This window comes from Neofelis nebulosa, chromosome 14, assembly GCF_028018385.1.
Source record: "Neofelis nebulosa isolate mNeoNeb1 chromosome 14, mNeoNeb1.pri, whole genome shotgun sequence".
NCBI classification, from domain to species: Eukaryota; Metazoa; Chordata; class Mammalia; order Carnivora; family Felidae; genus Neofelis; species Neofelis nebulosa.
Window position 1 is genome coordinate 63,404,114 of NC_080795.1, and position 15,765 is coordinate 63,419,878.

Sequence of the window (15,765 nt, forward strand, 5' to 3'; positions counted from 1 at the left end):
CAGTCGAACACTAATCAGCACTTGAGGCTTTTGGGGAGGAACTACCTAAAGGCAGGGAAAGAGCCACCCGAAGGGATTGGAAGGAACAGTGCCCAGTGTCACACAAGTAATGGAGTTTTGCCTGCTCCCAATAACCAGAGTGCAAAATTCCATTGGGCAAGGGCACCATTTCCATTTTTATATTCCAGCCCAAACTGAACATCCTTGCCAAGAGGGGTCAAGCACATGTGCTTCCTAGAAACGCAGCCCAAAGAGGAACCTACTGCCACACGTGGTTGGTCCTCCGGCACTGCTCTATTTACCCCAGCCTACAAACTCAAACATCTAAATCTGGTTCCTCACTGTCCCATACAATCCCTCTGCTCAAAGCCATGAGAGAATTCCCTTTGCCTTTACCACTTCCCACCCACAAGGCAGCCCAGTCCTGACTCAGCAAAGACGTAGTGAAAGACAGTTGAAGTGAGAGAAATACCAACAGGAGGAATCATCTGGACTTCACTGCAGCCACCCTCTTCCCAACCACCACAAGGAATAATGGGCACTGGACTGGGGGTCTCTGGCCCATAGGCAGTTGTACAAACCCAACTGGCACCAACCATTACTTTCGTTCAGAGATTTTTTTTTTAAGTCAACTCTCCTAAAAACAATTCAGAATGATTTTGCTCTTGGGAAACTATGTGGCTGCTTTCCTGGTTTACACTGTTTACAATGAGCTCATTTTAGAGAGGCAGTTTCTGAATCCATCCACTAGAACAGGACCACCATGCTAGCAAGCAGTTGGCAACTTGCTCAATGAAAGCATGAATGGACTAAGGTCTCCATGTAAAAAAATACCAAGTACCCCAACTTAAAATAGTCTTTCGGTTCTCATTTTAATAGAGCCCCTGTCCATTCAGGGACTTTTGTAAATAACCCCACAATTAATGACATGTGTTTATCGGCAAAGCCACTCACCTGAAATACAGACTGGTTGATGTTCTCTCTGGATATGAAGTTTATTCATGAGAAAGAAAGATCTGACCTAACGATAAAAATAGAGCAGAAGTACTCAACTAAATTTGCAACTGCTCACCCCAAAAGCCTCGAGTATAACCTATTTTGAGAAGAGTTCAATTTGAGGTGATCTAGCAATCTGGCTAAGCAAAGAGCTTGCGACCATTGCCACTATTAATAAAAAACAGAACTGCCCCTTCTCCTGCAATGTTGCTGCTGGGAAACAGAATTACGGCACCTAATAGGTATTAGGTGTATTTTGTGTGGAATTACATTTAGAGCATACTATAATTGTCGCATATCTATGTCAACATCCTGAAATTGTAAATCAGATTCCGTCACATCGCTGCTTGAGGCTTCTTTATTTTCCACCGTACTTAGAATCTAATCCAAATGCCTCAATGGGCCTCTAAGGATCTACTCACCTGGTCCCTATCAACCTCGCTGCTATATCAGGTATACCTGTCTCCTTTCACATCCTCACCCATTCCAAGATCTTTCCCACCCCCAGTCTTTGGCCATGCCCTTCTTCCTGGTCCCAGCTCTTCTCATCCTCCAAGTGTCAGCTTTAATGTCACCTACATCGCTCCTCTCTTTCTACCCCTGTGTCTCTCTGCACCTATTTAATTCTTTCACAGCACATGTCACAAGCATGACATCTGGAACCGTGGTTATCTTTTCCAGTGTCATCCCCATAGCAAGTATAAATACTGGAGTGTAGCAACTCACCAATAAATCATTATTGACCGTTAAATGTATAAGAAGTCATATTCCAACTCATTTCCACCATACCCTCACCCCAGCCCAAATTACAAAGCCCAATGCAAGCATTCTTCCATGTTGCCAATCTCGTTTTTCTCTGTCCCATAAAAATCTTCCCTGAGCTCCTTGTTTCTCCGCGTTCAGAGACAAGGTATATGAAGTGCCAGAGATACGCCTGGAACATAGTGGGTGCTCAATAAATACAGCTGTCATCAGCATTGGAGTGTTCACTTCTTCCCATGTATCCCAACAGCTGTTTTCCAGTAAGTACTTTTACTGTTACCACCTTCCTGGTTTTTCCCAATGCCCAGTAAAGTCTCCCCCACTTCTGTTGTAAGGTGTTTTTCACTTGACACAATGCCTTCCTTCTTAAACAAGTTGATTTTACTTTTGTTTTATTGTTTTTTAAGTGTTTATTTATTTATTTTGAGATAGCATGAGCAGAGAGAGAGAATCCCAAGCAGACTCCACACTGTCAGAGCAGAGCTTAATGCAGGACTCGAACTCACAAACCATGAGATCATGACCTGAGCCGAAATCAAGAGTTGGACACAACTGACTCAGCCACCCAGGCACCCACAATTTGATTTTTAAAGGAAATTGTATAGAAATTAAAAACACACTTCACTGACCATAGATGGGGCAACTATAAGAATTAACATAATGAAAACAAAGCAATATGCTGTCCTCTTTTTTTTTTAATTTTTTAAATGTTTTTATTCATTTTTGAGAGAGACGGAGACAGAGTACAAGCAGGGAAGGAGCAGAGAGAGCGGGAGACACAGAATCTGAGGCAGGCTCTGGGCTATCAGCACAGAGCCCGACTCGGGGCTCAAGCTCGCCAACTGTGAGCTCATGGCCTGAGCCAAAGTCAGATTCTTAACTGCCTGAGCCACCCAGATGCCCCCAGTCCTCTTCTTTTTTTAAAAGGAGGACTAGCAACTGTTAGAGATATGAGGACACTAATGTGATCCTTTCTCCCAGACACAATCAGAAGGATTGAAAAATTTCTGAATGACTTCCTCATCCTGTTTCATTATTTGAAGCTGTGGCCATCTATAATCACCCCACCTAGCATTTAGATGCTTGGCATATTAATTATTACTAACACTTTTCACTTGGCATTTATTATTTTCTACCTGAATTGGTTAATTATACTTTTACAGCTATACCCACCCCACCTTCCTACTTCTCTTTATATCCTCCATGGTTCATAGGTTGGTACCTTATACAGAATATATGCTTCAGATAGTACCAGTTGAGTTTAATACTCAGAGCTTTGAATCAACTTATCAAAAGAACCTACTCCTCCAAAATTCAAAATATTTTTAAAAGAGACTGGTGACAGAGGGTATTCTGGAGGTCTTCTGGTTCTCTTGCCCTCTGCCCTTCTGATTTCCCAGAGATGTGTACCTAAACTATCTCATCCAGGCCACTATGGCTGAATAGCATGGATGTTCCTTTGACTATATGAATTATATTCAACAAGGAAGAAGGCCCAATACAGAAAATGTATACTTTTCATGCATGAATATACCAGAAGCAAACACTCTAATTTATAAGTGAAATGAAGGCCAAATAAAACCAGAAAAAACTGAATGTGTGATTTATTATATTTAAGATTGGTCTAAAAGGCTTAAATATGTCTGTCATAATTAACAGTAAATGAATGCAACTTTACAAAATCAGTATTTCAATACAGTACAGGACTAAATGTGGCAACTGTGCACTGGAAAATTAATATTTCCTCAATGCAAATATCAAATTTGCAGCACCATTTAGAAGCTTCCACTAAAAATGCAAGCTGCAGTATTTATTACAAGCTCTACTCGGAACATAAGACTACCTAAATCAAGCGTGAGAGAAAAACAGTGGAGTCATTCAAGCGTAATATGTCAGATTTGGTACAGGATTAAAACACTAACATTTTTTTTAATGTCCTCGTTTCAAATTAATAAATACAAAAACAATATAAAAATATACACCAGTTGATAAGACTGCACTGCAGATGGTCAGATCGTTAAATCTCACTCTCGTATGTATGCAGGTATGTCTTTAGCGTCAGAATTTCTGGATAGCTGCGACTGGTCTTTCGGAAGAAATCCAGACTGGTGAGATGTTCAATGTCCCGCACCCGAGCTGTGTGCATCTTTATGAGTTCTTCGACCCATTTCGACTCGTCCTCTGAGCTCTGCAATGGAAACAGAATACAATCAGAGTCACAATTTTCCAGAGGAGGTTCTCCAGATGATCAATTTGGTGCAGGTACACAAACGACCCCTCCATACTCCTGCACCCAGAGCCAGCGCCTGTGATTCCTTCCTGGCCTCCCTGGCCACTCTACCACATTCCTGTTGGTAACACACCACAAATACCTGTCCTTGGCTGTTAACATTTTTGACAGCAATTAGCTGTACCAAATAAAGGAGACATGTGGTGTGAAAGGGCCTTTGACTCAATAGGTTTTCAGAACATAAATCCAAATTACAAAAACCAAAGGCCCTGGAGAATTCAGTAATTACTTTCTTCCCCCGCTGCTGTCAAGCTTCAATGTTGGGCACAGAGCAACTTGGAATGCTCTTCTGGCTCCTAAGGAAAGTGAAGAGCTTACGCTCAATGCACAGAATTTCGCGTGTGCGTTCCTGGTCTTTCAGAAGAACCCGCAATATCAAGTACATCATCTATTAAATTGCAATGAATTGATATTCAAATAATGAGTTCAACTTAAAGCAGCTCAAGATACACCTGGTATTTGGGGGCCCAACAGGCCTGGGTTGGAATTGTGGCTTTACCACTTCCTGGCTATGAGACCTTGGCAACCCACTTGACCTCTCTAGACTTTCTTCATTGGCTCACAAGGAAAATAATGCTGACTTCAGCAGCTCCCTGCAAAGTAGGAAGAAGAAGAGAAAGGAAGAAGGGGAACAAAAGACAAAGTAGGGAAACATCATAGAGAAGAGGAAGGAAATCTCTTTCTGCCTTAGCTACTTGCCAAGACTGTCTCATTGGCACAAATTCCAGATGAAAGACATCCGGATGTCCCACACCAAACAATTTATTTGTGTCTCAGTTGAAATTAAAAGGTACTTTAGGACAAGTAATCTTTTATATTTTAAAAATACCTTCTTTCACTTTGGTGCGAAGTTGAGAGAAAGCATGAGATCTGAGAGCTCTGGGAATTGTGGGGGAAATGCCTACCTTCACTAGTAGACATGAGGCAGGAGGGCCTTTGCAAATAATTTCATTCCCAAATGCCCCCAGAACTGCAATGGCCCTCAAGAGCTGTTCCACAAGTTGAAGGGTGGCTGCGTGTCCAGGGCTGAGTATGTTCAGAAATGCCCTCGCCCAGGTCTTCCACCACCAGTGGTCTCAATGAACTCCCCACCAAAGTCCAAGAACCTGCAATGGGTTTTCTCGGAAAGCTCCAACCCACACAGACCTGGACAGGGAGCTACAGCAGCTTTTGCCAGTGCTAAATATGTACCACGAGGGTGTTGGTTCAGGAAACTGAGGCCTGGCCATCCCAGGCAAAATGAAGAAATAGGAAGAAATTGCTTTCCAGGCTGGGGAAGTAAGGATTTTAACCCTCCATGCCCCACCCTCCTAACCCAAGCTAACCAAGGTCTCTGCGATTCACAGGAAAAGACAGACCTAAATATAACTCTGCCCACAACGGTACTGACCAATCCTCAGTGCGACCATATAATTAACGAAGTAGGAGGTCTCCAAATGGATCAGGACCCCCTCAGAGTAAGGAGAGTAAGCATGAAGCTGTATTTTGGGAGAATTTTCATATTCAACTCTTTATTTGATTTTTCAGTGGTCTAATTTTTCCTCTTGTAAATGCAGTCATTTGAATGTAAAGACAAAGGGTAAAAAGGTTTTTCCTAATATAAATAGTGGCCAGCTGGGATTACAAGAATTCAGGGGGAAAATTGTCTTTTGCTAGTTCTTTCCTTGGGAAGTATTTGCCAATTTCATTCGAAGGGCATTTTCTTCTGGTTCTCACATGCTAAAATCTAGCCTGTCACTAGTCATTAGGAAATGCTGGCTATGCAACACAGGAAGAAAATATCTTCTGCCTGATGCTAGCTGGCAATCCACAAAAGTATTTGCTAGGAGAGACTCTAGGGTGAAATGCAAAACTAATAAAATTCAAATAAAAGTTCATGTGTACCAAGGGAAGAAGAGAAGGAAACATTTTAAAAATAAATAAATAAGTAAATAAACAAACAAACAAACACCCACCCATGAACTTCTTTATTATCTTTCTTGCTATGGACATTTATTTTTCACCTGCCTTTTCTTCCTCACTTTCTCATAAAATTGTGAATTCAAGCCCCAGCAGTTTCATTTAAAAAAAAAATTTGTTTTTTAACGTTTATTTATTTTTGAGACAGGGAGAGACAGAGCATGAACAGGGGGGCGTCAGAGAGAGGGAGACACAGAATCTGAAACAGGCTCCAGGCTCTGAGCTGTCAGCACAGAGCCCAACGCGGGGCTAGAACTCACGGACCGCAAGATCATGACCTGAGCCGAAGTCGGCCGCCCAACCGACTGAGCCACCCAGGCGCCCCAAGCCCCAGCAGTTTTAAAGTGACATTCACAGCAAGGACAGGTTTCTGTGTGGGCAGAATAAGAATAAGAAACATGCTGGCCATGAACTCTACAAGAAATATCTCTAAGCTCTGTGCAGAGTCAGGAGCCAGAAAGTGGAGGGAGACAGCTGTGAGGACATCTGTGGATTTCATTGGTCAGATGTACAATTTGGGGGTGACTGAAGAATGTCTTTGAACTCAGTGTCCCATCACCAAATTCCCCTGATGACAGAGAAACTTGAACACATACTCGCCAGGAATCTAGCTGTATCTTAAATGACCTCCTATCAGTCTGAAATGTCTTTGCAGTCTCTATCTTAAAAGTGCAAGGCAATTGTGAATTTCACTCCATAATATATGGGTTTAGTTTTTTGCACAAATTTTTACCTCTCCATAAGTTTTTAGGAAAACTAAAGTTCAAACAAAGTAGATCATGTTATACAGAGGCATGACATCCCCCTGGTACACCATTAGCCACCCTCGTGTTTCCGAAGAATCAAAATGGAGAAGGTCAAGTCCATAAGCTGACAACAGCTCGCCTTTCACTTGCAGTTCCCCTGCTTCTCCACCTCCTACCAAATTATTATACGATCTTATTGATCCTTCAGTATAATATTGCTGCCTTCTACTCTCTTTGTTACATTTCCAACACCACAACCTCACTTCCAGTTCTGTTCCTTCAATCCCGTGAATCTTGCCAAAGCACTTTGAACTCCAGGCTTGACCCTTTCCAACTTAAATTTATCTCCCTAAAGGAGAGCCCTGAAATGTTGCTCTTATGCACCAGCATTTTCCGTGGCTATTTAATGCTTGTGCAATAAGAAAAGTTTCTAAGGTCCCAAGGTTCTACTGTGGAAATCTGATAAATTTTAAGGAGGATGGGCTTTTGAAGTCAGAGGACTTGAATCTACAGTTCTGTTCTCCTACTGACTAACCAGGTAACAATGTACCAAACTTTTCAATGGGAGCGGGGAGAATAACACATATACCTGCGTTGCAGGATAATTAGATGATTAGAAATAATCTATGGCGAGGACCTGCCCAGTACTTGGGTGGTAACACATACTCAGCAAATGGTAGCGATTCTTACCTCTGCCACTACGGCTTCTATTACTACTACTTCAATTTAAAATTTATTCCAATCAACTTTTGTTTTGTTTTGTTTTGTTTGGGGGGGGTTGTTTTTTGTTTTGTGTGTGTGTGTGTGTGTGTGTGTGTTTTTAGAGAGAAAGAGGGCTCAAGTGAGCGAGGAGCAGAGAGAGGAGAGAGAGAGAGAGAGAGAGAGAGAGAGAGAGAGAAGCCAGGGATCACCTGGGGCTCACGTTCACCTAAAGCGGGGCTCAAGCTCACCTGAAGCAGGACTCGAACTCAAGCGCTGTGAGATCATGACCTGAGCCGAAGTCAGACGCTTAATGACTGAGCCACCCAGGCACCCTCCAAGCAGCTTTAAAAACCTTATCTCCCCCTATTACCCTCAATTCCAATATTCTGGTCAAGCTTAATTAGCTATCTTGGCCATATTTCAAATTTTGTATTTGTGTCCTGCATCCCTTATTTTGCTCTGAACATCCATAGCCTCAGTCTCCTCCCACAGCTGAAGCCCTAGTCCAAAATCGACCTTGCCCATGAAACTGATAACCTCTGTTGAAGCTATTCTCGTGGCTCTTTGCCTTGTAGGGTAGCGAAGTCTGCACCTGTTTTCTGCTCCCCCCTGCTGCAGGCTGCCTTGAGTAGTGCCTATGTTTGACACACTGTTGTTTCTCCCAGAGCACCACACACAGTTTAGGAACTGAGTAGTGCTTGCTGACTAAGATCCTCTTCTGTAGATTGTATCTCTGCTCCTGCTATTCTATAAAGCAAAATCATAGAGGTTACTGCTTCTAAAATCAATCTTGGAGCACAGTCTTTCTGTCACATCAAAGAGATCTGGGGAAGTGATGTGATGTGTCCCTGAGTGTAAGCAGAAGGAGGAGAGGGCCAGGAGCACACTGCATGGCTCCCACCCCCCTGCCAGGGGCCTTCTCGTGATGCCTTGCTGCCTCCACTTACGAATAAGGGTATTGGGTGTCATCTGTGCTGTTTGGGAATGGTGACCTGTTACAAGTGCCCTCATAACTAGCAGCAAATGAAAAATCTGATTTATAAAGTATATACTCCAATCTATATGTGTCTTTATAAAAAGTTTTTACTATAGAAATTTTCAAATGCCCACAAAAGTAGAAAGAATAATATAATGAACCCCTGTGAATTCTTACCTAGTTTCAAAAATTATCAAAATGTTGCTACTTTTATCCTACCTTTACAAAATACATGTCTTTTGCAAAACCAAAAACATTTGGGCATTTTATCATTTGACAAAATCAAACACGTAATCGGAACTACAATGAATGCACACTTCCATGCCTCCCCACACCCTTACACTGAAAATTCAAAAGCCATTCGAACACAAAGTTCTGAGGTGATAAGCAAAGGTCTTTTCTTCTTTCCACTTGGTTTTACTGTATAGTCCAAATGTCTTATAATAAGTGTATAAGAGTTTAATGGTGGGAATATAAATTAAGAAGCAAAGATGAATCATTTTAAAGGACTCTGTCTTTGAACTCACATTGCAGCTCTCCTCATTGTCTGGTCTGTGAGGGAGAATGAATGAGGAGACAGAGAGGGGGCCATCACACTTGTCGGCAGGCTGGGTGAAATCCAGGCAGCTGGTGATGATGCTGTAATAATGAGTTGGTACGGGAATGGAGCTGCCCTCCACATACCTGGAACAGGAAGGAAAAATAAAGTTACAACACATGTCATAGCTTTCTTGTTTAAATGGTGACCCACGAACATTGCCTAAGTCACGAAAATTAACTTCCATTCAACTGAATCATTTTTCACTTCTAAGAAAGTGGTCCACTTCTGTATTTTGAGCCCAATGTTTTTATTGCCTGGAATTCCCTTTCTCTTAACTTGGCAGAGTGAAAACGATACTCCAGGCAAAGAAAACAGCTTGAACCAAGGATCAGACGCTGGACACAATGAATGGCTCAAGACAGTAGAAATGTGAGGCTGGAAGAGTCAATAAAAGCCAGACTTTGGAGGTTCTGAGGGCTACATTGTGGAATTTGGGTGTTATTGTTTAGGTAGTAAGGTCTCACTGAAGGTGTCTGTGGCAGGGAGAGTCATCATGAGATCCATGTTTCAGGAAGAGAACTTGCATAACATTGTATAAAGTGGACCTGAGGCAGGAGACGCCGAAGCTGGGGCAATAATAAGCCCTTTCAAACTACAATGCGATGCTGAGCTTGGTAGAGAAAACTCATTCACTCAAGGAAATACTAAGGACTAATGAGCTAGTGATGAGCGTAGAGATTGAAAAAAAAAATCTTTTCCAGTAAACTGAAGTGCAGAAACTCACAATTCCTTACCTGGTTCTCTATTATCTTAATTTTAATCATTTTTAAAATACTGAAATTATGGCTAAAATGATAATTTTGGTTAAAAACTACAGCAATGAGGGGCGCCTGGGTGGCTCGGTCGGTTAAGCATCCGACTTCGGCTCAGGTCATGATCTCACGGTCCGTGAGTTCGAGCCCCGCGTCGGGCTCTGCGCTGACCGCTCAGAGCCTGGAGCCTGCTTCAGATTCTGTGTCTCCCTCTCTCTCTGCCCCTCCCCTGCTCATGCTCTGTCTCTCTCTGTCTCAAAAATAAAAATAAACATTAAAATTAAAAAAAAAAAAAAAAACTACAGCAATGATCAGCAATAAAATAAATGTACAATTAAGTTGACATTTCTTGTATGGATGACTAGAAAGGGAGTAAGATAATTCCTATGTTATTAATTATGTGTATGAAAAAAATTGTTCGTAATTATCTGTAAATCACAATTAAACCTTCTCATCATTTGTGCCCCTCTGTTTCACACATGTATAAAATTAAATGACTTCTTATGAATTTGTCATATTTGTATCTATTTCCCTTCTCCATTGAACTGTTAGCTCCTTCTGAGCAAGTATGCCTTATCTTTTTTTAATCTCCCCAACAGCATCATGGAGAAGGGTAGAAACAACTAGATTTTACAAAAGTCTCCATGGAATTTCCTATTAAGATATACTGACCCGGATATCTAAGGGGTTCCAAAAGTCTCCTCAAATAATGGAGATGAGGGAAAATTATCATCTTTCCACTGACGAGTTGATAAAGAATAAATGACAAATTAAAAAAAAAAATCTTTTGATACTTTTCTCTCATGGAATGGAAAAGTACATTTATTTACCACAAAACTCCATTCCATTCCAACCACCAATAAGACATTTAATCAAGCGTCCAAAAGCACTGAAGAAATTACAAGGAGATTCAAAGAGCAAAGGCCTTTAGGGCTATCAGCTCTTCTCTAGTACGTGAAGATTTGAAAAAGAGCCTTGAATGAGATCTTAGAATTTAAAAACACACACTGAGTGGAAAAGACAAACTTACTGTTTGATTTTGTCCTGTGTGTCATGTAAGCCATCATAGTCATAGTCAAAAATTGGTCCACTTATCACATTAACTCCATTTCTTTCTGAAGCATATTTCTTCACCAATACCCTTTGGAAATAATTCCAGACTCCTGCGGGGGGGGAAAAATAATCTGTTCTTCATGATCAAAACCCCTTGCTTTGGTCAAATTCTCTCTGGGATCAGCCAAATGTCATTAGCCAAGAGACAGTAGAGCTCCTGCGATTCTTGAAAAGAATTCATCCTGAAGTACCAGCTGTGTGTGTCATTTATGAACGAGCAGAGAGAAAGGCATGGAGACACCAGTAGGGGAGTTTAACCCGGCCCAATAAGTCGGGGGAGCGTTCCTCAATGAAGTGGTTACTGAGCTGAGATCTAAAGGATAAGTGGATGCTTTACAGGCAAAGACACGGAAACAGAACAGGCAAGGGGAATCGTGTGGTCAAAAGAGGAAGGACAGTGTTTGTGAGAAACTGAAAAAAAGGCCTTAATCTACTTTTTCTTCCTTCATGATCTCATAGATATACTTGTTCCCAAGTTTATGTCTCTGGCCCTGACCCTCCCAAGGAGCTCCAGACATGTTATCCAACCACCCATTTCAGGGTCCACTTGACCTAATGACCATGTCTGGCAAAAAATGATCTAAACAAAATTCTTGGCCTTCATTCCCAATCCTGCTCTAACTCCCTGCTTTTCCATCAGGTAATGACACTCACTCACCCACATGTTCGGGTCCAAATCCTAGGAGTCATTCCTGACCTGGCTCCTTCCTTCCTACACACGTGAACAAGCCTTGTCAGTGCTACCTCTGAAATACACCCCTGTCATCCAAATCTGACCACTTTTCAACTATTTTCACCGCATCCATCCTGGTCTCAATTACTATCCTCTCTGCAAAGAACTACCACAAAAGACTGCTTCCCAGGCTCCCAGTGAGAACCTCGCTCTTCCCTGCAGCCCACTATATAATAGCCACTCGGATCATTTTACACCATACGCAGAATGTGTCACACTCTTCCCAACTTCCCGTTTCTAACATTCCAGATGATGTATCACTGCAATTAGAATAAAATCCTAACCTTGCACCGTGGCCCCTGCCTACCTGCATGACTCTGTTTCCCCCTTCCCCCTCTGGTACATGGCTTTCTTCCCGTCTTCCCATTTGCCAAACTCATTTCAGATTAAGCTTTTGCATTTTCTCTTCCTTTCATCGGGAAAACTCCCTTATCTGTGCTTCTCTGGTTTCTTCTCCATCGCTCATTTCTCATTTTCAAGATCACCTCTGGAGGGGACTTCCTTGTCCACATTAGGTCCAGGTAATATTATAGTCAAGCAGAGAGAGGAGTGGAGAGGAACAGAGTGGGGAGAAAGGAAAGGCAAAAGAAGGGAATGACAGAGGACAGGAAATGCGAATAGTGAGTTGGTTCTGAAATGTTAGGTTTCACTGAACTACGTGCTACTCTACATGAGGGCTGTGAGGCTTGGGCTATTATCACTTCTTATCTCCCCCTGTGAAAAAGTACTTGGCTGTTTTTTCCCTAGTGCTTCTACCATTCTTTAGACCCTCTGATACTCTACTCAGAAAGAGCCGTCCACCAGAGCCAAAATACCACAGATAATTATTTGCAAGAGAGAAAGGAGGACCATGGGAGAAAAGCTCGAATGTTAAGCACAAAAACTGGAAAGGCAGAAAGGGAGAAAAATAACAATGAGAACAGTCAAAAGGCCAAACCCACAGAAACGTGGCATGTGAGAAAACCAGTCCCAGGGAAGAACAGGGAGCCCTCTGTGAAAGGCCTTTCGCCATGCCAGCCTCAGGGTGGTACCGTGTGTTTCCTTTATTGCTGCTTGGTCAAAAAAGCATCAGCAAAGAACAAAGAAATTCAGGAAACCCTGATGTGTGGACATTATGAAGATGCATCCCATGTAATATTATGACAAATCTATCTATGTCGGTTTCTGAAACGTTTCTCAGTTGGGACTAAGAAAAAACTAGGGAACTGCCTTTTAAAAGCATTCTTTAAATTTTCACGCTTAAGCAATGGATTCTACCTGTGAATTAACCTCCACTTACTAACTAGGACATCAAATAAACATTTTTTTCCTCTAAACCATGTTGGCCATTTCACTGATGTCAAATTCTGGAGGCTTGCCACTGGAGATGACACTCCACAATCACGCATTCTGAATCTGACACTTCATTTCAGCCCAAGAGTCCTGGAACACAACCAGTGGTCCTCTGCCAAGTAGAAGTAGGTAGAGGTGCTTCCTTTTCCTACCTTTCCTATAAGAATACAAGTCTCCTCACAGTAAAAGGAGGTAAAAATTATTGCATAATGCTTTCTCTATCTTTGGATGGATGGATGGATGGATGGATGGATGGGTGGATGGATGGATGGGCAAATGAGTGAATTATCTGTTATCAGAAATAGAAAATGGATTATTCCATTGGACAATTACATCATATCCATATAAGCCATAGATGTCATGCAATAAAATCTCATAATTTTGTAAATGAGAGGTTAAATAGCATTTCTGTAATTATATAGCTAGTTGTCAAACTCCAGGGAAGTCAGTGTTTGGACCAGGGCTCACTGTGCCAATACCATTCATGGCATCACTTTCACCCACAAATATTTACGTCACGTACAAAGACATTATGGGTGTTCAAAGAAACTAAAATAATTTACAAAGCCCTAAGACCATCTGAATTTAATACTCTGATGATTCAGAAGATCCTTTAAAGTTCTTCCTGGGTTTCAAGGTCAACATTCAGAATACATCATTACCATCCACCCTAAAGGGGGAAAGTTCTGGTGGCTTTTACTTTAACATTCAATAAATAAACATAAGTGTTGTTAAACATCAAGTGGCCTCCAAAACAAAAGAAGACCCTTCTTAACCACCAATATAATGAGCATTGGAATAGAAGGAGCACCAGTTGAGAAGCAAAACACAAACTGGGTTTGGTTCAGTGTCTATCATTCGTGAATTGGGTCATGTCTTGTGACTTTAATTTTTTAATTGTAAACAAGAGACAAACAACCCACCAACCTCCCTCACAGATTCATATTTTGGATTAATAGTAGAGAATTTACGTTAAAGTTCTTCAACAATTATAAAGGCTAGACACATGAAATATATTATTATCAAACTTAATATAGAGGTAGAAAGGGTAAGTGGTAAATTTAGAAATATTTCTTTTCATAAATAATAGTTTACTAGGTAAATATCAGACTTACGTTTGAAAGCAGGATACATTGGAACCATATTGGTTACAAGGAAAGCATCATATTTAGCTTCCGGTGAAGAGCTCAGATCTAAATGTTAGGCAAACAAACAGTGTCCATTAGTTCCCAAAATCAACATCAATAAAAATGTAATCTACTAAAATGGTCTGAACAGTTTGAAGTGAATTGTGTATAGAACTACTCTTTTATTTCTACTCATTCCCTACTTTAAACAGTATTTCCCAGTTCCCCTCCCACTCAATCTCTTTTCTTCACCAATAGCTTTCTCCCCCAAATTTTTACAATGCTTTTTCTTCCTACCTTGTCTTGGGTCTACTAAGTATTATGTATATAGGTTTTAGAGTTTTAAAAATGTCATCAAGGTAATGAGAGATAATTAAAGTGCTTCCCATATTCTTTTTTTTAATTTTATATATTTTTTTAATGTTTATTTACTTTTGAGAGAGACAGAGACAGAATGTGAGTGGGTTAGGGGCAGAGAGAGAGGGAGACACAGATCTGAAGCAGGATCCAGGCTCCAAGCTGTCAGCACAGAGCCCGACACGGGGCTCCAACTCACAAGCTGTGAAATCATGACCTGAGCCAAAGTGGGCCGCTCAACCGACTGAGCCACCCAGGAGCCCCAGGGCTTCCCATATTCTTAAGACATCACCTCTCTAGTATTTAAAACCTTAATGTCCTAATGATATACCATTTTACTGTCAGATTCCCATTAATGATGTGAGGGGCACGCTACATATTCCCCTGCACTTCAGAATTCTAGAGAACAGGATTTGTGAAAGGTGGTCTGTTTTCTGACCAATTTCGGAAGTATCTCATAGAAGTTCAATTTTTCAATCTCTTGAGTGCTCCTCTTGAAGAAGACCACTGAAATCCTAACAGTCCAGATTCTACGAAATAATATCCCTCTAGAATGGTCAGATCCTGATATGCTAAAACTTACAAGGAGGGAAGAGGAATCCATAGGACATCTGTTTATCATTTTTGTAGGCCAAACAGCTTTGACTGAAACTCGGAGACACACGGACATCAGGCCGGACGCAGTTGGTCAGGTGCTCAGGGATGCCAGAGACCTCAGCCTGCATGTTGAGTCAGAGGCAGTTAGCAATGCCATCACAAAGACCATGCCAAACCAACAAGGAAATACCAAAACCAAGTTGCTCTGTTACGAACAGCCAGAACCCAAACCCCTCTAGCTTTTACTGTAGCTCATACTTGGACGCTGACTCCTTAAAACGAGGCCTCCTCACCCAACCCCCCCAAAAACCAGCAAGGCTTCAGTTTTAAATATGGTAAGCCAGGAATTTGCCAGATCTTATTTTTTCTTAGTGGCAGAACACTTTTATCAGTCTTAAGTAAAGCCATAATATATAAAGCAGAAATTGCATTGTTGAAATAATGGATGGGATTCCATGGAAGACAGCCTTAAAAAATAACACTCTAAGAAAAAATATAGAAATACCCTCTATAAAAAGAGAGACTGCATAGAAATCTGTGCACCAGGGCATATGTACATGCACACCGTACAAACGAACAAGAAGCTGTGTTTGCAGCAGAAGCGTTCCTTTGTAATAAGAAATTAAAAACATACTTCAACTGCCAAATAAACTTTTCTAATTCCATATATAAACTTACCTATCTCATCTTCACCAAAACTGAAACCCCAACATAAAATCTTT

General features: G+C 41.3%; 1 protein-coding gene across 10 annotated transcripts in view; it reads right to left on the minus strand.

The window, feature by feature from the left end:
• Positions 1-3,345: 3,345 nt before the first annotated feature.
• The window catches only part of ENPP2 (ectonucleotide pyrophosphatase/phosphodiesterase 2), a 112,211-nt gene continuing 99,791 nt past the window's right edge, over positions 3,346-15,765 (minus strand). For all 10 annotated transcript variants that reach the window (XM_058698915.1, XM_058698914.1, XM_058698911.1 and 7 more), the window contains 5 exons: positions 15,030-15,165; positions 14,078-14,155; positions 10,815-10,947; positions 8,959-9,115; positions 3,346-3,946 (listed from right to left, as the gene is read on the minus strand). In XM_058698915.1, coding sequence (XP_058554898.1) covers positions 3,776-3,946; positions 8,959-9,115; positions 10,815-10,947; positions 14,078-14,155; positions 15,030-15,165 — 675 coding nt within the window. In that variant the 3' untranslated portion in view covers positions 3,346-3,775. The remainder of the gene's footprint in view (positions 3,947-8,958; positions 9,116-10,814; positions 10,948-14,077; positions 14,156-15,029; positions 15,166-15,765) is intronic.